This window comes from Osmia bicornis, chromosome 13 (assembly GCF_907164935.1).
Source record: "Osmia bicornis bicornis chromosome 13, iOsmBic2.1, whole genome shotgun sequence".
Taxonomy (NCBI): Eukaryota; Metazoa; Arthropoda; class Insecta; order Hymenoptera; family Megachilidae; genus Osmia; species Osmia bicornis.
In genome coordinates this window covers 9,481,829-9,507,743 of record NC_060228.1, presented here as the reverse complement: position 1 = coordinate 9,507,743, position 25,915 = coordinate 9,481,829, and the positions used below count along the sequence as shown (strand labels likewise).

Genomic DNA, 25,915 nt, shown 5'->3' with positions numbered 1-25,915 from the left:
TTCACTTTGTTTATTTACCCTTACTTTTAAAAGAATAACAATAGCAGCCCTCTTCCGGAAAGGTATGAAAGGTATGAAAGGTATGAAAGGTCCCAAGGTTATTTTGGAAAGTTTGAAAATCTACACAAAATCGTTCGACCTAGCTGCTTATACATATGTAGATATTTAATTCGTTGAAAAGATAAACCCACCCCTAACCCCAACGGGTTCATCTTCGCTTGTCCCTTTTCCCTTTTCTCTTTTCAATGCCTTTTCAATACTACGACGTTTCTTTTATTAACTACTTTTATGGATATTGACTCTATAATACAATGAATGCTCTAAATTTTAAGATGTAGAAAAATGGGAAAAAAATGTTAAAGCACCAAAGAAAGTTTGTTTTGAAATTTCAAATGTTTGCTTCTTAAACTGTCAATTCAAAGTTTAAAGGAATTTTAATCATTCATTTAGAATTCCTTTAAATATAGAATTATTCTATTCGTTCATCATCGAACGACATCACTTTTTTTTTAAACCGTTACATATATGATACAATTAGATAGCTCGCCCCTACCCTTCCACGTTTCTAGTGCACCAATCTGTAGCAAAAATGCTTCTCCCCACTACTGATACAGGCACCAATCAGATGTCTAAAGTTAGCATCTTTCAGGGCATATAAGGAGCGCGAGAGGGAGTCTGAACGCATTTGCTGAACTTTGAGTCAGTGTTGTTGGACAACTTTTCATTTGAGAAGAAATAAATCTATGTATTAGAAATAAATACATATATCTATGTGTAATGGCTCGCACAAAACAAACTGCCCGAAAATCCACTGGCGGTAAAGCGGTTGGTCTATTCGAAAATACCAAACTTTGTGCTATCCATGCAAAAAGAGTTACTATTATGCCAAAAGATATTCAATTGGCACGTAGAATTAGAGGAGAGAGAGCTTAAGCTTATGTTCAAGTACTTATAAATCGGCCCTTCTCAGGGCCAACAAATGTCTACTTCGAAAAATCAATTCTGTTCTCTGTTCATGATAAAAAATGTTTTTTCTTAATGTTATATTACATGTTAAAATAATAAGTTCTTTTTGAATTGATTTCTAACAATTCTCCATCTCGTGGTACAAGTAAAGTATCCAAGATTTAAATTTCAAACTACATTTTAATAGTAGTCACTTTCCAATTTACATATCTATAACAACTACAATTTACTCAATTGAATTTTATTAAAATCATATCACGCGCTACCTTTCTATATATAGTATATGTGTAGGTTTCCTCGAGTAATCTTTAACCTTGGTCATCTATGTATACATATATGTAATATACATACAATGTATATGTATGTATTTCATTAGAGTACGTTAGAGAAAACGAAACGTGTCAAACTTTGCTGACGTTGACGACTTTGAGGCTGGGTGAGATTCTGAAATTGACCTGCATACAATATTTCAGTTTATATAGTCGTTTTTATTACTAAAATATTTAACAAAAGTGACATTATATATTAATACACAATTATTTTTATTACTATTATTGATTCAATAATATATTTAGTTTACGTAAGATGGAACAAATTTCACAACCAGCTTCAAAAGAGGTTATATTTAAACTAAAGATTTATTTTCTTACTATAAGAAACGCATCATATTATTATCATTAAAACATTTTGTTGCAAGTATTTTATTTTATTTTATTTTATTTTTGTTCAATTTCTTTGATAATTTTAAAAGCAATGTAATTTTGCAGGTCTTAAGTGAAAAGATGACATCGAAAAACAGTAACTGCATTGTATGGATAGACTTGGAAGTATGCATAATACATTTTTAATTTTCTTAAATATCTGTAATGTATTATATATTAAACATGTAAGTTTTAGTTATCTGGTTTGGACATAGAAAAAGATACAATTATAGAAATTGCTTGTATCATAACGGATAAGGATTTGAACATAGCGAGTAAAGAGTTTAACGTGGTAATTCATCAACCGGATACTGTTTTAGAAACAATGGATCAGTGGTGTATCAAACACCATACTCAAGTAAATAAATTATTTTCTAATAAAGTAGTTACTTCACAATAATTCATATTTTAACTAATAAACTATACGTATATGTTTACAGACAGGTTTAATAAAAGAATCCAAATCTAGTCAAGTTAGTTTAAAAGAAGCAGAGCAAATGTTATTTAATTTTTTAAGTAATCATGTTCCGAAAGGAATTTGTCCATTAGCTGGGAACACGGTTTACATAGATCGTATTTTTTTGTGTAAATTAATGCCATTGGTTAATAATTATTTACATTATCGAATTATTGATGTTAGTTCAGTTAAAGAACTTGCCAGGTATTTGCATTTTTAATAGTTATACAGTTTAATAAGTAATATATTAATAATTATATTTAGAAATCTGAAATGCATTTTAGCCGATGGAATCCAGTAACTTATATAAATTCACCTAGAAAGAAGTTATGTCACAGAGCTAAAATGGATATCAAGGAAAGTATACAAGAACTACAATATTACAAAGACAAATTATTTATAACTGAACTATCTTGATCAAATATATTTCATTATTAAAATATAAGAAAATCAAAGTTCTTATTAGCATTTTTCTTTTTTCTTCTATAACGTCCTCTTAAAGTAGAAAAATTTACAGTACTTGGTTTCATCGTCTTTTTACTAAGAAATATGATGAATCTTAATTTTATTCTAAATCTCATGTTTTACAAAATATAATCATGTAACTTAGAGTACGTATGTTATGTATGTTTTTAAGTGCACGCATAAAAATCAGCAACAGACCGAAAAACTATTAGAATAATTATTTGACAAACTTATATTTTGAGAAGACAGCCTAGAATCAAGTATTTTTAAAGTTCGAATACAGCGCCATCTATGCAAAAGCGGCGGAAACTAGTCAACAAATTACCAACTTATCGACTGAACTTTCGACAGTCGGTAATCGACCCTTCGGCAGTCGGTAAGTTAACGAATAGTTTGCGCCGCTTTTGTATAGATGACGCAATGGCCGATGGATTTGTGGCGTTACTACGCGTTTCCGTTTCCGGCGTTCGATTTCAAATTGTTTATTTAACTTTTATTCAATTGTCCTGAATGGCAATTGTCCTTGTCAATCTAATACATGAAGTGTGGTGAAGGAAAGCAGAATACGCATTTACCGACAGAAGTTCTACATTACCATCACCCCACAGATAGGGGTGTTAGGGACCCCGGCAACTCTATGCGTACCGACCTAATATAATTTAGGGGTTTCAAGGACCCCTAGACTCTTATTGCGTACCGTGCTAATTTCAGTTGGGGTTTCAAGGACCCCGTCGACTCGTTTTGCGTACCGAGCTCATTTCATTTGGGGTTTCAAGGACCCCGGAGCGGAACCTTGACCAGCTGCGCAGTAGGTAACGGTAAGAGCTAGGGCTGCGCAGTAGTTTTTTCATAAAGAACCTCCACGAAGAAAGACAGAATTGACCACTCTTGATGATGACCTAATTAATTTTCAAATTGGAGCACTTTTAAGTTTTCTCGAAAATGTGCTATCCGGGATTCGCGATTATCCCGCGCAAACCTTGACCAGCTGCGCAGTAGGTAACGGTAAGAGCTAGGGCTGCGCAGTAGTTTTTTCATAAAGAACCTCCACGAAGAAAGACAGAATTGACCACTCTTGATGATGACCTAATTAATTTTCAAATTGGAGCACTTTTAAGTTTTCCCAAAAATGTGCTATCCGGGATTCGCGATTTTCCCGCGCAAACCTTGACCAGCTGCGCAGTAGGTAACGGTAAGAGCTAGGGCTGCGCAGTAGTTTTTTCATAAAGAACCTCCACGAAGAAAGACAGAATTGACCACTCTTGATGATGACCTAATTAATTTTCAAATTGGAGCACTTTTAAGTTTGCTCGAAAATTTGCTATCCGGGATTCGCGATTATCCCGCGCAAACCTTGACCAGCTGCGCAGTAGGTAACGGTAAGAGCTAGGGCTGCGCAGTAGTTTTTTCATAAAGAACCTCCACGAAGAAAGACAGAATTGACCACTCTTGATGATGACCTAATTAATTTTCAAATTGGAGCACTTTTAAGTTTGCTCGAAAATTTGCTATCCGGGATTCGCGATTTTCCCGCGCAAACCTTGACCAGCTGCGCAGTAGGTAACGGTAAGAGCTAGGGCTGCGCAGTAGTTTTTTCATAAAGAACCTCCACGAAGAAAGACAGAATTGACCACTCTTGATGATGACCTAATTAGTTTTCAAATTGGAGCACTTTTATGTTTGCTCGATTAATTTCAAATGCCGAATCAGCGCCCTCTGGATTTGAAAAAAGGAACTAAATCATGCTCAATTTTTGGCCATCTAGCGGCAAACATGTGAACTAAAATTTCGATGTCGAATCAGCGCCCTCTGGATTTGGAAAAAGGAACTAAATCATGCTCAATTTTTGGCCCTCTAGCGGCAAAAATGCGAACTAAAATTTCGATGTCGAATCAGCGCCCTCTGGATTTGGAAAAAGGAACTAAATCATGCTCAATTTTTGGCCCTCTAGCGGCAAAAATGCGAACTAAAATTTCGATGTCGAATCAGCGCCCTCTGGATTTGGAAAAAGGAACTAAATCATGCTCAATTTTTGGCCCTCTAGCGGCAAAAATGCGAACTAAAATTTCGATGTCGAATCAGCGCCCTCTGGATTTGGAAAAAGTAACTAAATCATGCTGCATTTTTGGCCCTCTAGCGGCAAAAATGTGAACTAAAATTTCGATGTCGAATCAGCGCCCTCTGGTGGCGAAAAAAGGAACCAAATTTTGCAAAATTTGTGGCGAAAAACTAACTTACCTTTACTTATCTTTACTTACCATTCTTCGATGCAGTCTTTGTAATATATTTATTATAAGGAATGTATTGATGAAAGGAATGTAGGGATGAAAAGAATGTAGAGATGTAAGGGATGGAGCGATATAACAAATGTAGGAATGAAAAGAATGTAGGGGCGTGAGGGATGAAGCGATGTAAGGAATGTACGGATGAAAAGAATGTGGGGATGTAAGGGATGTAGCGATGTAAGGAGTGTTGGGATGTAAGGGATGAAGAGATGTAAGGAATGTAGAGGTGAAAAGAATGTTGGGATGAAAAGAATGCATGGATGTATGGGTTAGAGAGATGTAACGGAATTTCGCAGGGGTCCGGGGCTGGGGCCCCGGTCACCACTGCACGCGGCCGAAGGAGTGCCGGCATCGGGTGTGGCCTCCGATGTCGGCGGAGTTTGGCACATGGCGGAGGGTCAAAGGACCCTCCTTACAGCCCTAGTGCAGGCCACCGTGGTGGTTTTAGTGGGTAAAAATCCCACACTACCTCCGGTCCCTCCCCAGGGGGGCTGAAGGTGTCTTTCTGAAGATTTCCACCACGTTAAAAAAAAAAAAAAAAAAAAAAAAATGGTACTTAAGGGTTGCAGGAATGTAAGGAATGCTGGGAAGGAAACTGCAGAGATGTAAGGGATACTGAGATGGCCGTGGCCTATAATGAGGAATAAAATTATATCAATAACAGGAAAAAGTAAAATAAATGGGGTCCTCGGTTGAGACGCAGAAGAGGGATATAATCATAAATGTTGTTCCCCTTCGATGAGCCTATTTAATAAGCAAAAAAAGATAATTGATGTAAATTAAATAAATTCTGGAAAAAAATTATACTGATTGTGCCCTCTTCATACGGACCTGGTATTATCCAGGGGTGCCAGGGACCCCGAACCACCAGCGACTATCTCTGCATACCGACATGATATCATATTGGGGTATTACGGACCCCGAAACACCGGTAACTAATCTTGCATACCGATAATATTGCATCTGGGGTGTCAGGGACCCCGAGGCACAAGTGACTATCTCTGCATACCGACACGATAGCATATAGGGGTATTAAGGACCCCGATACACCGGTGACTACCTTTGCATATTAATAATATAGCATCCGGGGTGCCAGGGACCCCGAACCACCAGTGACACTCTTTGCTTACCGTCACTACGGTATTCGGGGTTTCTGAGACCCCGAGGTACCGGTGACACCGATATTATGCTACCTGGGGTGTCAGGGACCCCGCAGCAAGTAGCGAAATATAAGAACGGAAAACGAACAAATCGTGGAACTCCGTTGTTCGGGATAGTGATGGGTTTGACCGGATGTAGCGAAATATAAGAACGAAAAACGAACAAATCGTGCAACATTTGTTTAAGATAGTGATGGATACGACCTGATTCGATGCTGGGGTATCAGGGACCTCGTATCGCCGGTGACGCTCGCTGGACACCGACCTATCGTCTTGGGGTGTCTGAGACCCCAAATCACGGGTGACACTCTTTGTATACCGATATTATGGCATCCGGGGTATCAGGGACCCCGAATCGCTGGCGACGCTCTCTGGACATCGACCTATCATCGCGGGGTGTCGGAGACCCCAAATCACCGCCGACGCTCTTTGCATATCGACATTATGGCGTCGCTCACAGACATGTTTCCGCGGTATTGAAAGGAAGGATTTGCTGTATTTATCTTCTTAGCTTATTGATTAAACTCATTCGGAGAATAAACTCATTGTTTGCTAATATTTGGAATATAGTATAGAGTATAAACAGTATAATAAATATTGTATAAAGTTATTCATAAGTATTGTATAAATCATGTATCCCATATGCTTTAAACTTATAACTAATAGAACTCAAATATATGCTACAAGAAATTTTTCAAATAGCGTTCTTTCAAAACATTTTCTTTCTCAATGTAAAAAACCTGAGAAACAATCGCATAATATGAAACTTAAAACATCAAATTTTCATACTACACCAAAAATGCAATCCTCTGGACTTTTAGCCCTAAGTATTGCATCAATGGTATCTGGATGTTATGTTAGAGGTTGGTGGTTGAGGAAAACTCCGATGCAACAAGAAGAAATTTTAAAATGGTATAAGAATAGACGGCACATAATTCATGGTAGATTATTTATGATCCGTCAGTCTTTAAAACAATACGAGAATTACTTTATATTTAATTTCTAGGTTCTTTGGTTGTACTATCTTTAATTATCATTGCTTACTGTTCAACATTTGTTAAGAGAGATCCAATAGTAAACAGTCCACGTTTTGTAATATATAACAAAGCACAACAAGCTCAACAGGCTAATATGCTTTTTAAGGTATGCATTCCTATCAAATATATGTATATGTTGAAATAATTCATTTAATTGTGATTTTTTGTAGTTGATAGTACGTTCCAAGGATAATGTAGTACCTTTAAGTAATCCTATGTATCCGAGAATCAAAAAAGTAATGAAGAATCTGGCAAGGGCTAACAGAGATATATTTAAACATACTAATTGGAATATTACTATAGCTAATCGTATGTTTGATCTGATATCAGTTCCTACTATTATGGTTTTATCAGTATGTAAACTGGTGTTTTATCTTTATGATCAAATTGAAATCATACTGTGACAAGGATAATATGTTATTTTAAATGTTTAAGGATGGAAACATTATTGTTTTCTCTGATATCTTCAAATTCATTAAAAATGATGATCAGTTAACATTTAATTTAGCTCATGAAATGGCGCATCAAATGCTTCTACATCCGGTAAGTTATCGTCATATTACGTGCTATGTGATTATTAGCTGTAATCGCTGTTTAATTTTTTAATTACTTTCCAGTTAGAAGCATTGTCCTATGAATTGGTAAGAAATCTTACAGTTGATGCGATTTGGTTCATACTTTTTGCACTTTATCCATTGTGGAATGCAGTAACATTCTCTATGCTTGTCTATATATTTTCTATGAGTATCTTTTGTTGGTACAAACGACGCTGCGAAATTGAAGCTGACAAAATAGGAGTTGAATTATCTGCAAAAGTATGTAATACATGTATGTATATCTTAAATTTTTATATTCCAATAATGAAAATGTTTCTTCTGTTTTCAGAGTTGCATTGATTTGAGAGAAATTTTGGTATTTTGGGAACTTATGAAAAAATACAGAGATGTGATTAGTCATGGCCAATTATTTGAAATACCATTTTTCAACATACACCCTTCTATAGAAGAGAGGATAAAGAGAATAAGCGATGAGCTACCGAGAGCTTTGCAATTACGATTTCAAGCAGAGGTAAATAATTTTCAATTATTGTGTTTATAAACCTTGTACATTACATGAAAAATCAATCAATTATGATATATTTTAGTGTCCAGAATTACCAGACGAGGATCCGAGAAATAAACTTCCTCAGCTTCTAAGAGATCTCGAAGATGAGTTGAAGACCGATCTCGGTTCTCTCAAAATACATTTGTAAACTCATGTTTTTTTGTACGCATAAATCAAGAATAATAAAACTATACATTTATACGTCTATAACGTAACAATGAATCGAAATGAAATGAATAATTCATTAGTCAGGATCTGCTAATATTATGGTGACACATCACTCAGGAATTATCTTATCGTCTGTCTTCCTGCCGATGTGGAAAAATGCACAATATTATAGTTTTTCTTCGTGAGGCGTGTCGAGTTCCAACTGGTAGCGAAATATCGCAGGATGAACGTTAAAGTGATTTTTCTTTTATTGATTAAAATAGTGCACGGATATAATATAGATGTAGATTTTCCTATTATTTATTCTCGCGGAAATACAATGAAAAACAGCGACAGTTACTTTGGCTATGCCGTGTACTTGTTCCATGAGTCGTCCAATAGTACATCCTGGTAATGTACATCACCTCCTATGTTTGATAAAGTTTAACAAAACTGTTTTCTCAGATAATATTTAATCTTGTGTAATGCAATTGTGGAAGGTTGTTCATTGGAGCACCAAGAGGAAACTATTCTAGACTATCAAAACACATGTTATCCTACATGATCGAGCCAGGCGTTGTATATCGTTGTGGAATTGAAAATGAAAAATGTCAGGAAATAAAACCGCAGACAATTGAAAATGAAGAAGAACGCATAGCGCAACTTGGTATGAATATGTTGATAAAGAAGCAACATGGATGGTTTGGAAGCGCGATGTCCATAGACAAATTGAATAGAATATTAACAGTAAGTAGAATGTGAACAATTGCCTCTATGCTTTCAGTTAATGTTACTTTATACTGTATGTATGTATTTTAGGTATGCGCGCCGCGAACCGTAGTGACAATTTTTAATCCTGCTGGTGTTAATATGGACACTATGCAAGGAATGTGTTACAGTGGAATGCTTTCTTCGAATTCACTGTCACTTGAATATAAAGATATTCAATTTCATGGTATACAATTAGCAAAATTAATACGTGCAATTTATTGTTAGAGTAATTTATCATAACGAATGATTCTGATTTTATTTTAATTCATAAGATTTTCAGTCAAAGTTTTGGTACAATCCATTGCACGGTTTTACCGTTCATTACGCCTCGTCGACAAAGGTATGTATTTTAGAACAATATATGCTTTGATATCAGCCAAATGATTTCAAATATATAATAACAACGTAGCAAAAGGACAACAAAGACGGCGAAGAAAGAAAATTAACTCGAATCGTGGGAGAGCCAAAGCACGAGAACTATGGTACCATACATCTATTACATGCGAACAGGAGGATGACCATAGAATTGCCTTTGAGCGATGAATTATCTCAGTTCGGTACGTTCATTATACATATTAACAAATTTCTTAACATTTTTATGAAACAATAGTCTAATAATGTGTTTCAGGTTACAGCGTTGAGTCTGGATATTTTTTCAGAAGAGATCAGGTAATGTATGTCAGTGGTGCTCCAGGTTGGCATTATATAGGCCAGGTAATTAATCATACTCATCAAACTAGTTTGAATTAAAAAGATATCTTTTAGTATAGCTTTTTCTAGGTAGGGATAATTGATCCTGTAAATGGATTTACTGTGACGAAATTGTATGGTACCGATATTGGCGAATTTTTTGGAGCTAGTCTGGCAGTAGGAGATTTAAATAATGATGGTTTAGACGATCTCTTAATTGGAGCACCATATTGGGGAGAAGATAGCGGCAGAGTGTATACATACTTTGGTACATCCAGGGTAAGAAATAGTATGTTTAAACACGTTTGTATTTACTTATTAAATATAATAAATTAATACTAGATATTGATACTTCATTAGAAAGGTCAGTTTGAAATGGCTGCAACCTTAGAAGGGAATATAGAAGGAGGACATTTTGGGTATGCAATAGCCAGTGGTGATTTGGATGCTGATGGATTTGATGGTAATCCCAACCTAATCGTTATAAATGTTTTTATTATAATATATGTATATTATACGATAGATATCATTGTGGGAGCACCTTGGGAAGAATATGGAGTAATTTATATATACAATGGTGGTTCCAATCTGAAAGACAGAAGTTTGCAGGCATCGCAACGAATCGATGTTGCAAAGTTTTCTCAATTTAATCGGCCACAGAAAATACAGAGATTTGGGTTTTCGATGTCAAAACCTGTCGATATCGATGAAAACGGGTTGGTATAGTTTCCGTTCATACCGATACTATATACATATGTATATCAACTACATACATATGTATACATATATGTATGTATAAGGATGACATTTCAGTTAATTAACTTATTGTTTTTTATCGTCGTTAGATATTTAGATATTGCAGTCGGAGCATACAAATCAGGACACGCTGTAATACTTCGTGGTAGACCAGTAGTAAAAACAGAACTTGAAATTCAAACGACGCCTAATATTTTGCAAAGAGATGCTAAACAATTCTTGATTAATGTATGTCCGCGATATATTGGTTACAAAGTGCCGAGTTCACAAGGTAAATTACACGTGTGTGTGTGTGTGTGTGTGTGTGTGTGTGCGCGCGCGCTTGGGGATGGGATAAAATTAATATTGCAATGAATTTCTCTTTGCAGAATTTAAGATCACGCTTACCATAGACGAACGATACCAGCGGACCAAGAAAACAACCTTAGAATTAAAATCATTTTATTTAAAAATAGATATGTGTTTGTCCGCCCAAATTAATATTTCGGTAATATAATTTATCTTCATACATATAAATGTTACATTAATTTTACTTCGGTTTAATTTAACATATTTTATAGAAGAACGTACAAGACTTTATCGAACCAATCAGTATTTTCGCGAAACACGATTTTCTGTATAACAATGTGATAGAATTTTGCAAATTGTGTCCTGTGGAAAGAAGAAACAACAAGCAACAAGTCGCGCAAACATTACTTCCTTTCAACATTGGTTGCGGAGAAGACAGAGTCTGTAACTCTAATATCTCGGCTAATGGAAAATTTTATGATGTGCAGTAAATATTTGGAATTGATATTAATTCTTTTACTACTTTCAGCAATTAGATTATACGCGCATAATTCTTTCAGCGATAACAATACGTGGATCATTGGTTCGAACGACATAAGTTTAGAAATCAGTTTAAAAAATCATGGAGAGCCTGCGTATCTCACCACGATCGAATTTCTCTTACCTAAAGGAGTAATATTACGTAGTATTTTAACTTCTTGTCAAGAAGACACTTTTAAAGAACATTTACTGGTAATTTGTGAGGCAGGCAATCCCATATGGGAACGAGAAGAGGTACTCTACCACAATTTTTTTTCAAACTATCAATGTAATAAATATTTATATATCTTGTTCTATTACAGAAAAATGTTAAATTAGATTTAGATATGAGACACTTAATCAATGATTCGATACACGATTATAAATTAAATTTTCACGCAAGGATAAATACTCGTAGTATAAATTTCGGAACGAAAAATATAAATAAAACATTGAATTTAGTGAATGAAGTGTCTTTGTCTCTCCATGGGTTCGTGCTACTTACATATATCTTGTTTATGAAACAGTGGCATCTATTTGTCTTTTAAAATTTTGCCCTTTGTAGAAAAGCAAACGAAGAAGCTTACTATTTAACTACCTCGAACGATATTGCTCCAAACATTAGTTTTCAACATACTTATCAGGTGTATAAACTTGGTGCATCACCTATAGAGGATGCACAACTTACTATTAAAGTGCCAATAGCTATACGAGATTCAAAAATTTTAGTTTACATATATAAACCTCAGGTAAGAAATTTCTAACATATTTTTATAAATACATACATATATGCTTCAGAAAAAAAACTGTGTTTTCAGTTATATGTATCAGGAGAACGTTTTGAGTGTTCAACGGAAAATATTTTATTCGACACCGAAATGATTGAGATGCAAGGAGAACCATCCTCGGATCAATTTGATATACCTTTGTTCTCTAATAAAATACAACAAAATGAATTTCAAGAATTATACAGGAGAGATGCGAATGAATCGATGACAGAATTCTATGATGTAGAAAACACTAAAGCCTTGCAAGCTTTAAACGAAAGTTTGACAACTAATACCGTTTATATGAATTGTTCATCTACCGAAGTAAACTGTACGACCATTGTATGTGATTTAAACGCATTGAAAACTTTGCAGGATATTGGAAAGATAGTGATTAAACTTTTCTTGTATACCGAAGGACTTAAAGGTAATTGTCTTATTTGTTTCTGGAATTGATAATAAATATTCATTAATAAAAATTTTGTACCATATTAAGATGACTTTAAAGACGGTAGAGTTGTTTTAAAATTCAGCAGCCAAGCTAGTGTAAAAGTAATCAAACCTACTGTAAGGCTAGATGTCAACGGAACTCGGTAAATATAGTTACATATACAATATATACTTTTCTTTGTTACTTGTACAAATTAAATATATTAAAAATATTTTCAAAACTATATTGCAGCTCTGCATTGGAAGTTGTAACAATGTTTTACAATGCTCCGAAAGTAGAAGAGTTAAAGTTATGGATTGTTCTGGTCTCTGTTTCAATAGGATTGTTATTGTTACTTATTATCATTATAATTTTAAGCACGGTAATTACTTTTTTAGTTGTATAAATATTAATGTAAAATGTTTTTTTTTGGCTTTTTTTTTTTTTTTATTACTAATGATATTTTCTATATAGTTGGGTTTCTTTAAACGCAAAGGAAAACAAGATCTAACAGATTTAAAAAATAATGAGGTAAGTACTTATTGAATAATATTACATATTATTTAGAACAGAGCTTAATTAATGTATCGTTTATAGATAACAGAAAAAGAAACTACACCAGTGACTGAATCCGATAACTAAAACGGTGTTAGACGCACATAGTATACTTATTGTAGAAAAACGAACTATATTTAATAAACTACCTAATTCCTATTTACATTAGGTTCAACGCTTTAGATGAAACATTCTTCACTTATGTATACAAATGTTCATTTTTATTAATTACATGTGTATTTACAAGCCGCATGTGAACACTTTAACTTGACGGAACGTATAATGCAAAAGACTTGCATCTTAACATGTACATCAACTAACGTGGCTATTTACATTTCATTTAATGAAAACTTTACAGTATACAGTCGAAGAATGAACAACAGTGTCTGATGAATCGATTCACCATTGCAAGTAAAGATAGAAAAAAAATTTAAAAGAAAAAAAATTTTTTTTTTTTTTTTTTTTTTTAAGAAGTATTTTTCTTGTATGTTCTGTTCGTGTGATTTTGTACAATGTATCGTATAGTGATCGCATTAGGACATTTACTTGCCCTAAGTAAACATGATTTAACAGCGTTTTTGAAAGGAAACTTAACAGTACCGTCAACATCAGATAACCTTTGTCTTTAGTAGTATAACAAAATCGTACAGAATGTGAACATAAACTATTCTCTTGGTTTACATTTGAAATATACTTATATGTTTTATACAATCAAAACGAAAAAATGATCTTCCAAATCATAGATTTGTTGTAAACAAATTGTATTACGTCGAATAAAATAATAAATATTATTTCATTTCCTAGCTGTTTTTACATATGTATTTCAATTATTTCTTTCCATCTATCGTTATTGTTTAACGTGTCTTGCTATGAGAGACAGAAGACTGAGGTGGTGCGGTTGTAACTTTTGTCTTTGCGACATGAGAAAACCGCAACAAATTCGTATGAGCTCATCAATTCTCGCAGAAGCAACTGGTACGCTCAATTTAAATTTGTTCTTTTCGATGCTAAGGTTTAAATGGTGTAGCGCCTTGGTGGGGCACCTTGCAAATGTGTAGTTTGTCGTAGCACAATTGTCGCACGTCGACAGGCTACGACAAGGGACAGAATCAAACTTTACAAGTTTGTCTCCACAGTGTGTATATCCGTTTGCTGGGGTCCCAAATTTATTCAAGAGGACTGTCGTCTTCCATTAATCTCATTGTATTTTTCTCGTTGACTGTCTCCATAAAAGTAAACACATCCAAATGGCTTCCGTGTTGTGGTAAATGATTTTCTTCTTTTCACGTTACATGTGAATCACATCTGAGGTTATTCTTTTGTTGTACGCGTGTTACTTGAGAATACCAATAAATAATTTATGTTCACATACTCTATCTAATCTTTGGATTTACAAACGGTATGAAAATGATCACGAGTAACAGTACATATACGTATACAGATGATGATAATGATGATGATAACTCTTCGATGTAGAAAGTCAACATATTCAATTATCATAATATATAAAACAAGCTGGTTGATGTTTTGTAAAATTTTGTTACTTTCCTTTCTTTCCCCTTTCATTTTCTTTTGTTTTTTACTTTTTATTTTTATTTTTGTTGAAAATTAATCATCTCTTACCAATTGTGATACTGTTTAGAAAATTTTAAACCTTAAACAATTTACTTTATAATAGACTTTTTATATATTTATGTAACATTAAAAAATTATGTAGTATGTCTTCAATATTTTACGATCAACCAGCTAACTAATTAAAGAGAAGACGAGTATGAACTCTCTTTATAAGAACACAAATGTTCTTTTCCTTTTCTTGATTATTACAAAGTTTAGTATAAACCAAGTTGTACGAACTACATAATGATGCTTATTTTACTATAGGTAATAAAAGTATAATTTACACTGATATAGAACACAATCGTTCAGTGATGTAGAATTATCTATTAAGACATCATTGTTGCATAAATTTTACAGCAAAATCAATGTATTGTGTATGAAATTATTTAGATCACGTAAAATAAACACCATTATGATGTATACATATACAATATGAAAGAGAATTTAACCGGTAGCGTATGGAGTCTAAATATGTATTACTCGTGTTTCGATCGAACGCATTTGATTTCCACACTTTTGATACTATCGAAGAAAAGTACTTAAACGAATAGTTAGAAATAATAATAGTAAATTCGAATACGTATGTTCCAGGATACGAGATCTTATATCGAGAATAAGGCATCTAGCACGATAGTTTTATATATGCATAAGAAATAGAAGTAAAAATTAATCAAATCGCGCTAGTATTATTTACTCTTGAAATTTGTTAAACCTAGAAGTTAACCCTAAATCCCAATCTCATTTGTTATACGCATCATAATCTGAATAAAAGCTTGTAAAATGAATGGTTAAAAATTAATCATTCATAACTATTTTATTATATTTAATTTACGTTATTCATATGTATAATCGATACAAAAAGAAGCTTGCTGTTAAAGGAATTACTCTGTGCGATCTTCTTTTTGTGCGATCTACACAGGATGTACCGGTTTTGGGTAGATAATTATGAAAGAACAAAGAGAAGAATAAACAGAATATATATGTATGCATAAGGTATTAATTAGTGACTTCATAATCGAGAAAAAGAAAGCTGAGCATTAGAAAATCATACCCAATACCTGTTCTCTTATACAGATTATGATGTAAAAATATACTATGTATTACAATGATACATGCAACAAGAAAAGAAAGTGATATAAATTAAAATTGTTTTAAATCTTACTTTATCTCCCGGTACAATGTAACATTTATTTGTTAAATGCTTCAGGTGGTATCTGTCCTCGTTTGAAGAACTCTTGAAACGCGGAGAGCGCATTGTCATAATTCCATAGTACTTCCTCCAAGCATTTCAAACTCCACTCCAAATTCATGTTCGTTTGCTGGCTAAGCGTCATTGTCATTTGTTGTTTCACGTCTTCGGGTAATTGTGATGGCAATGGTTTAACCACACCGCTGCTAGAAGGAGCGGTGTGCGGTACCACCGGTCCTGGTATTTGTACTTCCCGTTGATTGCTGAGATTTTTTAATTGTGCATCTGTCGGAGGACTGATATGTAATTGTTCATTTCGAATACAGTAACCAGTCCCCTCTGGTACTATTATAAATGTGCGATTGAAGTAACGAACTGGTTGCTCTTTCTTATCGAGCTCTTTGAATAATCCTGTGACTGTGATCAACATCATCCCATCCTATAATAATATAGCAATATAATTATACAAAGGATAAGCATATAATTGATTACAAGTATTATTTAGAAAAAGGTAAGAATTTACCGTGATAAGACTAATATCCATTGTGAATGTATTTAAATAGTGACTTGTTTGAGGCATTTCGGAAATAAATGAAACCACGGGTAATCGTCCTTGTTTCAACAACTTCTGCCTCTTATTTGTCTCGTTTATTCTATATAAATTTCTGTTTTCCGAAAGATATCCATTAAATCTGTAATAATCCATTTGTTGCAAGATTAAACGTTATCAAAAATGTTTGATTTGTCAATAATTCTAAATACATATACATATGTAAACTTACTTATTATTTTGATGACTGTAAGATACAGTCATACTGAAGCATGCGTGTTCGTCATACGCATCTAACAGTGGCTGACGATTCTCACTATCGAATATGAGAAAGTATTGTTGTAAAAATTGACTAGCAATTTCTTGTGCTTTTGCATTTGCAACGAACATTCTTTGCGATGGTGGTATTTTGTTTCCCTCGTCCGCTACATCGAACAAGATTGGCTTTGGAAGATCCATTCCATCCTTTTTGAAATGTTTAAAATTGTTATACATACGCGCGCGCCTTCGTAAACAACCGTTATCCATACTAAATAGTTACTTACCAGCCGTAGAAGTTTAGGGAATCGTTTCCGCACGTCGCTATGGTCAGGAAAGAAAAGCCAGAAGCCCGGAAGCTCCAGGTTAGTCGTAATAACAGAAACATTTGCCTTATTATTAAAGAGTAAAAATAAAATATGATATACACAAGTTATTCAGAACTTTCAAATTCAACCATTCTTGTGATATATATTAAAATGTCTACCCATATTTTGATCAGATGGAAACCTATATCTTATCTAAATGCAACAAATGTTAGTTGCTTAAACAATGATCATTGGAAATTTCATCGACTTTGAAAATCCTTTCACCAAGAACCAGAAGATTTATTGAAATAATACATTACCTAATGTAGTCACTTTGTCGAGACTTATACTTGTTGCAAACCGGATTTCCTGCTAATTTCAGCTCCTCTAATTTTAAATCTTTGATGATATCTAGTTGACTCATTTCTTTTATCTATAAAATATTAATTGCATGTTAATGACTTTGTCCAACTATTTTTTTATGTTTTATTTTCAAGTAATTACCTTGTTGTCCCCGATGTACAGTATCTTTAATTTCGCGAACTTCTTGTTTAAAATACTTAATTTTTCAATTATCTGTAATTGATTTCCATCCAGATTCAGTGCTTCCAAATCTGGTATATGTTCTGAAACAATATCCAGTACTGCTTTCAACATCACGGGTTGAAACAATGCACAGAAGTAATCAGTGATGAGATCTATAACAAAAGTTTTATATTAAATATCTATAATTTTACTAACATTAGACATTTATAATTTTACTAACCAGGGTCTCTATGAAATCTTGATAGATCTAATGCATTTGTTTCGTGTACGTATCTTTTAGCCATTGCTTGTTTTAGTCTCTCTTTCAGTTTATCATCTATTTCACAGTCGGGAAATAATGATTTCAAAACCTTCACTTGCAGTTTGTATCCATTAGTAGTTGTAATCTTACGATCAGAATCGAGCAGGGCAATTGCTATTTTGCTATCATCTACATAGAAACTGGCTTCACTTCCAGTTATTTTATACTATAAATAAATTTCAACATAAGTTTTACTTATAACATTTCTCTAATTATATTATGCGTCTAATATGTTTCGTACTTACCATTATTGGAACAAATGTTTCTGGTGCAATATAACTGAGGAGATTATTTATTATATAACTTTTTTCATATTTCTGTCCATACGGTATCTGCAATTAAATCCTTTTTAATCTATGTTAAATCAAGACAGCTAATCAAATGTATGACCTTATGCGCTTACAGCAATTTTATACCAGTTGGGATCACCAACAGGATATCGTCTGATTCCAGCAGCAATTCCACCTCTAAACCTTCTGTGTGGCAAAGGACTATTTCTTCCACGTTGCATACCTCTATCTCTTCCTCTGATAATAACTTGTCTGTTGTTATTGTTAGAACTTGTTGCCATTTGTACATCTTCATCTAAGCATGCTAATGCCAAACTTCTAGGTATATCTCTTGTTGGTCTTGCTTGAGTCTTAAACGATACTCTAGGTCTGTTTCCAAGATAAGAGCCTCCATCATTTCTTGGTACACGGTCATCGTGACCTAAAAGAATGAAAAATCTGAGTACAAACTATAGCATAATGTAAATATTAAAAACGTTCTATTGTAGAAAAAAAAAAAAATTAGAAAAGTAGAACATAACAAACACACGATTAACTGTAAAAAGTATACCAAAGTAGTGTTTATCATTTGAATTTCCAGATCTTCCGCCTCGGCCACCCCACGAGGACTTATTCGTTTTTCTCAACATTTTCTTCAAGTGGTACAATAATCAATCATAAATAAAACGCAACGAACATTGCAAATTTGTACAGGTTAGAAAGTGAACTTTTTACGCACGTAATCAAGTTACGTTTGTCATTCATATACCAAAAACAATAATGGCATACAAATAATCGTAACTATGCGACGCGTCTTTTATCTATGGATAATTAGTACTTTAGCGAGGCGTATAAATTACGTTTCATGAGATAGAAAAACTTTCCTCCTTCGCATACTACACCGAGAAAAAGATGGCGACACAACCACTATGAACCACTAAAGAAGATGATCCTATTTTATATACGTTCGACAGTGATTACAGATACAAGAAGAGGGGAGCTGATTGCAGGGATCCCAGACACCCCCAGATAAAGTTCGGTTTGCATGCTTTGAAGCTAGATGACGAGTTACCGGCCACCCACCGACAGTCGGTGTCTTATCGACTTCTCGATTTATCCTTCGACAGTCGGTAAGTTGCCGAGTAGTTTCCACTACTTTTGCATAGATGGCGGCGCAAAAGAACTTCATTACTGACCGAGCACCGTTGACAACCACGGGGTGCGGATTTACTTGTTAAACATATACATATGTATGTATACATAAACCTTTATTTTGTTTTTTGCGTTTATTAATTAATTTGCTGTATTCATCTTCTTCTTGAATAAACTCATTAGGAGGCTTTTCCTTAGATTGCCATTCGCTTTTGATATCGAAAGCAACTAAGCATAATTAATTATTTATTATTTTATTCCTGTTAATGGACCAATGATTCACCCTTTCCAGTCTGTAGGTCGTGTAGGTGGTAGTCGATAAGTCGTTGAGCAGTTTGAGCTGTTTGCGTATAGATGGCGCTGTAGACGAAGGTAGAAGTAGAACCAGCTACCTGTTCGGCGTCCAAAGACAGACTGACGCGCTTCAGCACGAAGCGGCTAATTTATAGAGTCGAATTCCCGCTTCACCACCGCGCCATCATGGCCGGCTACCCTTACTCGAATCAGTGACTACAGATATTTTAGAAATAATCCTTTCGTCTCTATTTAAAATATAGTTAAGTGATATACCGGTTTGGAACATTGGCGTTATTAAAGGCCCAGGATCGATCACATTTCTTTGACCGACCGCGACGCGAGAAACATGCCCGCGTTCTTCTTCGTCTTTGATTTAATTAAATTTTGTCTGGAAATGAAAAATTCGTGATTATCGTTGAAAAGAGGGTGGAAATTTGACGGAGCAGCGTGTGGGTAGAATAAATGGTGAAAAAGAAAACAGTAAAAATTTGAAAGGGGCGGCTGTTAGGTGGAAAGTCGGAAGACGGGAGGCGTGGCCTCGAATAATTATATCTGATAGTAGAGTAGAGTAGTCCAGTGTCCTTGCGCATATCCAGTAGATATACGTACTTACTTACACATGTACTATCGCTCACGTGTGTATTCTATATACGAAGAAGAGAGAAGTTTCGAGCGTTTATCAATCACTTTTCTCGCTGGACCGAAAGGAGCATTCGTCTGGACGGCCGTCGACAGGTAGAACGACCTAATTTCGGTAGTTGGAGAATTAACGGCGATGCCCGCCAACAAGGGAAACCTGTCGACACCTCACAAAGAAAAGGCTGGAAACGGTTTAACCAGTGGAGCATCGAAAAAGAAGAAACGCTGCACCGTTAAGCATAAAAAACATTGCAAGCAATATCTGGTGAGTGAGCGAAAATGAAATTCGTTAATTCCTTGCGAATGTACACACGTACAGTCCATACAGTACGTACGGCCATGTTGCAGCGTATCAGAACCGCGTCTTCAATTCCGCGAAACGTTTCTGCGATTAAAAGTTCTCTTACGAATGCGAAATAGATTATCGTGAAACAATATTATTTCGAACAATTCAATATTATTTCGAGTTTATTCCCATTGATCTTTTTTATCTTTAAGATGGTGCGAATAAATAAGAATTACGGTAGTGCAATAGGTTATGTGGCGCGGATGTCTCGCATTGAAACACGTAGGGTTTGTTCACCCTTACTGATGCATGGTCCATGTGTTATGGTACAGGGTTGCAACGATCGATCGGTGCAAGCATGCTGCGGTGCCGGTCACGATGCAATTTTCATTTCAACTTCCTCCTGTCGCTTAATAAAAACGCGAGACGCCGAAACGACCGAGTAATTTGCATAATTCTATAGCGACGTTCCGATTTTTTCCGATAAATTAGTATTTATCCCCCGCAAAATATTTGGCAAACGCTTATCCCCTACCCATTCATCTACCATATCTTTTTCGATCCTTTTTAACAAGGGTCAGATCATTTCAATAGAATTCTATACTATAATATTTATTACTGTCGTTCGTAAAGCCTGAATCGGTGCATAATACAAATTTCGAGAAAACTGCGACCATTAGGTATGTTGATCCGTGTTTCCGGTACACAATCTTCCACGATCACGAGGAACTTGATGTAAAGTGTATGTACTGGACACGTTGAGGATTGATTAACCATAAACAAAACCGTATTTGTACATTGTGACAATATATATAGTAAAACAATGTTTCTTAAAATACATTATTTAAATGTTTTATTTTTTTCACGGGTCCTGCATTCGTATACCCTATTCCTTGAACACTTCAGTAGGTATGTACCTCTTTTAGCACCTCTGCATAACAAATTGTTCCTCCATTCGTAACAAATTAGACACGTTCGAGGTTTGCGTGCCACCATTTCTAACTACGAGGGCCATGACACACGGACACACACGAACACAAAGCTTCATTTTACTGTTACACAAGAAGACATTATTAGGTTGTTGTATGTACATACATACAAGTTTTGTTCCAATAAAATGTAATAAAGATAAAATTTTATGTTCGATCCTAATAAGAAAGCAATGTTTGCTATAGCTCAATTATTTTCCTTCTTTTTTCTTTTTTCTTTTTTCTTTTTTCTTTTTTCTTTTTTCTTTTTTCCTTTTTACTTTTAGTTGCTTATTACCACAAGTGGTGATATTCCACAATATGTATAGGGCATATTCCATCGATTTACAAACTTTTGTAATTTAATAGAGGTGGATTCAAGAGGTATAGAGACGTAAGAAAATTTATTTTCTTGAGGGTCCTTAAGGGGCTGACGTTACTCAACGCGTTAAAGAAATGTATAAACAAATATTTTAGTAAGGAATAAAATCTTTTGTTTGACAAGATAGAAGTTTTACAGCAACCTAATATACCGTCTGACGGGATTGAAAAGTATGTATGTATGTATGTATGTATGTATACCGACAAGTCCAATTTGTGTTCATTACGAGATCGCCAATTTCTACGTGGGGGACGTGTATAAAACACATATACACACCTGGTAGAGTTGTGTATTAGCAACTTAGGAAGCACGTATTGATTTCTAAGAATGCCAAGAAAAAGAGGTTGGTGCTGATTCGGCGAGAACAAAAGACGACACCAATTCCACTTCTGCAGTAGTCCACTTGAACCACTTGCTATTATGTCTGGTAGGTGCAGAAGTTGGCAAAGCCCTATTGGCTTACCTATGTAAAAAGAATCCGATGGACACCTTTTTATTTTTTCTCTATCTAATAACCAATAAATCATCATTTTAGTTTAAACTAACAAAACGAACAGAAATAGAAGCGCACAATATGTTGTACGTCCATGGCATATGGGTCTTTTTTTTCCTGGCATGCACTCGATGCTACCGGTAATTCATGCAATTCGAGCAGGTGCCGTACGCGCGGCTGAACATGGCTGCAGCAAACGGAAGCGGAAGTCGAGCGTAACTTACCATCGGCAAGCGTTGGATAGAGGCGTGCGTGCGTGAGTGCGTGAGTGCGTGCGTGCGTGCCTGTATGTCTGCGGACACGTTCAACGAAGACACGTTTTCTCGAATTGGTCAACTCATTAGAGAGGAAATTAAGCGCGTTAAAACGTCCCAAACGCGTAACCTGTGTAAGAGATGCGTCCTGTATTCGAGTAGTTGGGACGCAAAGCGACGCAAGATTTTCATAAGTTTCAAATAGCTGTTGCTCGAGCGATTATACTAATTTCTGTCGATCGACGATAAATCTGTAAAATAGGCGTAGACGTCGCGACACTTGGTTTCAAGATTTTAATTAACCCACTTGCGCCTGCCTCTGGGCTTGGTTCATTTTTAACGAGGTGTGTGGGTGGATTCCGTGGAAGGGAATTAAATCGTGAGACGTCGACGTCTGCTCTTTGTTGGATATCATAATGCTCTATAATTTCATTATATTCAAGTTGAAGTAGCTGGCTGAAATTCCATCTCTCCGGTCGTAACCGATGATGGAAAACCGTGGCTTCCTGTACTAAGAAAATTGGGACGGTTACTCGCTTATGATGTAAACAACAATGAGAGACTGCGCTACTCGCGAATGCTTGGGTAGACGTTTCTTTTTTTCCACGAAACAATTTTCTGCCTTATTGTTAGTTATGCCTCTCTTGCAGACAGAACTTCTTTCGGTGTAATTAAAATAATTGACATGAAAATAAAATTTTCATCTTAATTTTACGTGTATCTTGGAGTCGATGGCTGAACCGACGAGACGTGAATTTGCGAATATTTTAAAGCGGCCAACTAACCCGACCAGAGCGGAAATAGCATATGTTTTGGAGCGAGACGAGACGGAATCCTAGAGCAAGCTTGTATCTCTATAATGTGTTGACTCAGAGCTCAATCGAAACTTCAATTATCTCAGGAATGCGTTAATTGCTGAAAATTTATTTAAAAACTAATAGATTACTGTCTTAGCCTTTAGACACGGTCTTAGAGGCACGTTTTAAGAAGGCAGAAATTCGTTATATACTAATACACGATAGAAGATCGTCCTTATCCTAGTATGTAGTTCGTTGCTGGTATGTATATGTATATTTATGTGTATGTGTATGTATAAAATTCAACGCTTTATCCTTCAGCTTGCACGCTACGCGATACGTCCACGTGGAATCATACATATTTATTCTTCAGGTAAGTATAAATTCCGCATGTCGACCACACACACACACACACACACACACACACATGTATTTCTTTGCTGTGAATTCACCACGCCATGACGATCGAAGAAATCATCTGATAATTGCTTATTAAACAGGAAGAATCAAGAAGTTATAGAAAGTTGGTTTTCTTTTAAATATTCTGCTGGATTCGCCGGGTTCAATGTCCACGGTTTCATCAGATATGGTCGGCAGAATATCGCGCGAATATTTGGCTAGGATGAATAGAATATAGAGAATTCGGGATTATTTGGGTCACGGATATGTTATTTAACGCACGCTGAGAAATATATCTACGTGTATGCCCGACGAATATTGCTGGAAAAGCGGCTTCGGGTCGATGGAAAGGTGGTGCGAGGGAATGGTTGGCAGGCGTGTCCCTACCGCCAACGAAAATAAGTACTCCAGGGATAAACTGGAAATATCAGCAGAAATTTCATGATCATTCGTAATGACACGATTTGATAACATAATAGTATCGTAAAATGGCACTTGCAATATTAATTTGAAGCTACAAGTTTCCTTTAAATGACGCATCGATAAAGTATTCATTAATATTTTTAATACAAGGACGTTTCACATTGAAGGCTATTAAAAAATTAGCTAAATTGATAAGAAACAAAGAACAAAAATAGTTGTTAAAAATTTGATAAATAACTCAGGTAAATCTATCCGCGTACCTCAAAGTTAAAAGTTAAAAGTTAAAAGTTAAAACGTATTAACAGGAGAAATTTCACGAGCAAAGACGGGCTGTTTTCCGCGTGGAAACGCTGGGGAAACGCTGGAAACAGTGGCTATATCGCGGCTCTATCCACCGCAGGAAGGTTACCAGCGTCGCGACGTTGGCTCGACACAGCGGCGCCGACTACGCGAATGAAACGACTTCAATTCGAACATCAGACAAAGAGGAAAGATACGCTAACTTGGTAAAGGGGTGGGTAAGAAAAAGAGAGAGAAGGGAGGAAATCGCGCGACGGGATAAGACGATGGAAATTTCATCGACCATCTTCGCAAAAATGCATCATGCGTTTATTTACTTATTTTTTTCAAAATAAAATTACAAAAGTATAAAGGCATACCTAGGGGAAATGTTGGGAAGAATGGCAGGGACGTAAAGGTGGTATCGCGGAAACAAGAAACGAGAAACGAGAAACGAGAAACGGGAACCGACCGGGAATCGGAAGCAAACGAAGAAATTCATAAGGACATATTTGTCCTTGAAAAGGGAGGCCGAATGAAAAACAGAAAGAGTTGGAGCAATATAACTGGCGTTACACACGAGTCGCCATCAACACCACCAGCACACCATCGTCGACGCAAAGAAGAGAGAAGCAACGAAACAAACGGGTGAAGGGTGGAGATTGACGGAGTGGAAAAGGAAAGAATTCAGAAAGGTAGACTCTGTTCGCAAAGCATGAAAGGCAGAGACTGATCAAAAGGGAGTGTTCCTTTCTTCAACAGAGATGCGAGGATAGTTGAATTCGAAGAACAGAGAGGGACGTAGCAGAAGGGACAACAAGATAGAAAGTAAAAATCATAAAAATTGTCGAAGAAACAGACTATCCAAATTGAGAAAGAGAGAAGACAACCACCCTAGAAAGTAAGAATTGCAATCGAGTAAGAAAACTAAAAGAGAAGAAAGATCAGAGTTGATTAGGTGAATTGTAGAAGAGACCGCTGAAGCAACCCCCAAAGGAATCAGAAAGAATTGCAAAAATCATGAAGAAGGAAGAAGATATAAGAAGGTGATGATGGAAGAAAATAAAGCAAGAAAGAAATGGATGAATTTATCAAGAAAGAGGATGTAAAGTAGATAGAGATATAGGAAAGAAAGAGAAAGAGGAAAATAGGGAGTAACGTTGCGGACTATCGACCCGACCCGGTCAGGCGCTTGCGCTTTTGCAACCCCTTCTACCGTCCACCCGTCTTGCCGGCGACGCGGCGCTCTACGCAACGCAACGTCGGCCACCAGTGCCTCTCACGATTCCGTTCTCGCTCTGCCCTCCGTCTCGTCATTCCGTTCGTACAACGCGTCCAAGTGTTACGCTTCGTTTATCCTCCATATACATATTATACTCGTATAGATATATCTCTCCCTCTTTCTTTCTC

At 35.6% G+C, this 25,915-nt stretch overlaps 5 protein-coding genes across 25 annotated transcripts in view; 4 read left to right on the top strand and 1 right to left on the bottom strand.

The window, feature by feature from the left end:
• The first annotated feature begins 1,272 nt into the window (after positions 1-1,272).
• LOC114880292 (probable oligoribonuclease) lies at positions 1,273-2,582 on the top strand. Of its 3 annotated transcripts, none has more exons than XM_029196155.2 (6): positions 1,273-1,402; positions 1,542-1,584; positions 1,734-1,793; positions 1,864-2,025; positions 2,108-2,328; positions 2,409-2,582. In XM_029196155.2, the coding sequence occupies exons 2-6, from the start codon at positions 1,552-1,554 to the stop codon at positions 2,539-2,541; spliced, it is 609 nt and encodes a 202-aa protein (XP_029051988.1). In that variant the 5' UTR covers positions 1,273-1,402; positions 1,542-1,551; the 3' UTR covers positions 2,542-2,582. The 3 variants fall into 3 exon arrangements, with proteins under 3 accessions (XP_029051988.1, XP_046144523.1, XP_029051989.1); XM_046288567.1 differs by having other exon boundaries at positions 1,276-1,402; positions 1,542-1,658; XM_029196156.2 differs by lacking the exon at positions 1,542-1,584 and having other exon boundaries at positions 1,276-1,402.
• Positions 2,583-6,470: 3,888 nt separating this feature from the next.
• LOC123988396 (metalloendopeptidase OMA1, mitochondrial-like) lies at positions 6,471-8,390 on the top strand. The gene is made up of 7 exons (XM_046288355.1): positions 6,471-6,975; positions 7,041-7,177; positions 7,242-7,424; positions 7,507-7,614; positions 7,689-7,886; positions 7,957-8,139; positions 8,216-8,390. Exons 1-7 carry the CDS (start codon positions 6,666-6,668, stop codon positions 8,321-8,323), a joined length of 1,227 nt encoding a protein of 408 aa, XP_046144311.1. The 5' UTR covers positions 6,471-6,665; the 3' UTR covers positions 8,324-8,390.
• A 73-nt stretch (positions 8,391-8,463) lies between these two features.
• On the top strand, positions 8,464-13,261 carry LOC114880296 (integrin alpha-9-like). Of its 2 annotated transcripts, none has more exons than XM_046288354.1 (20): positions 8,464-8,733; positions 8,823-9,069; positions 9,142-9,277; positions 9,366-9,433; positions 9,503-9,650; positions 9,722-9,807; positions 9,874-10,062; positions 10,144-10,246; positions 10,307-10,499; positions 10,629-10,810; positions 10,908-11,026; positions 11,103-11,314; positions 11,388-11,601; positions 11,670-11,836; positions 11,912-12,095; positions 12,165-12,540; positions 12,610-12,706; positions 12,796-12,925; positions 13,018-13,074; positions 13,141-13,261. In XM_046288354.1, the coding sequence occupies exons 1-20, from the start codon at positions 8,567-8,569 to the stop codon at positions 13,183-13,185; spliced, it is 3,120 nt and encodes a 1,039-aa protein (XP_046144310.1). In that variant the 5' UTR covers positions 8,464-8,566; the 3' UTR covers positions 13,186-13,261. The 2 variants fall into 2 exon arrangements, with proteins under 2 accessions (XP_046144310.1, XP_046144309.1); XM_046288353.1 differs by having other exon boundaries at positions 11,100-11,314.
• A 36-nt stretch (positions 13,262-13,297) lies between these two features.
• LOC114880288 (nuclear RNA export factor 1-like) lies at positions 13,298-19,055 on the bottom strand. The gene is made up of 10 exons (XM_029196151.2): positions 18,708-19,055; positions 18,271-18,578; positions 18,113-18,199; positions 17,787-18,033; positions 17,525-17,718; positions 17,341-17,453; positions 17,000-17,036; positions 16,687-16,919; positions 16,428-16,596; positions 13,298-16,343 (listed from the first exon to the last, which is right to left on the bottom strand). Exons 1-10 carry the CDS (start codon positions 18,784-18,786, stop codon positions 15,903-15,905), a joined length of 1,908 nt encoding a protein of 635 aa, XP_029051984.1. The 5' UTR covers positions 18,787-19,055; the 3' UTR covers positions 13,298-15,902.
• A 1,089-nt stretch (positions 19,056-20,144) lies between these two features.
• LOC114880282 (mediator of DNA damage checkpoint protein 1) overlaps positions 20,145-25,915 on the top strand; it is a 32,537-nt gene continuing 26,766 nt past the window's right edge. For 7 of the 18 annotated variants that reach the window (XM_029196139.2, XM_029196138.2, XM_029196137.2 and 4 more), the window contains exon 1: positions 25,783-25,884. Coding sequence is in view for 10 of the 18 variants with exons in the window: in XM_046288563.1 (XP_046144519.1) it covers positions 20,361-20,489 (129 nt within the window). In the remaining 8 variants the exon portion in view is untranslated. Of the gene's footprint in view, positions 20,490-25,762; positions 25,885-25,915 lie in introns of those variants that run through there. The other 11 variants (XM_029196127.2, XM_029196126.2, XM_029196125.2 and 8 more) reach the window with 7 other exon arrangements.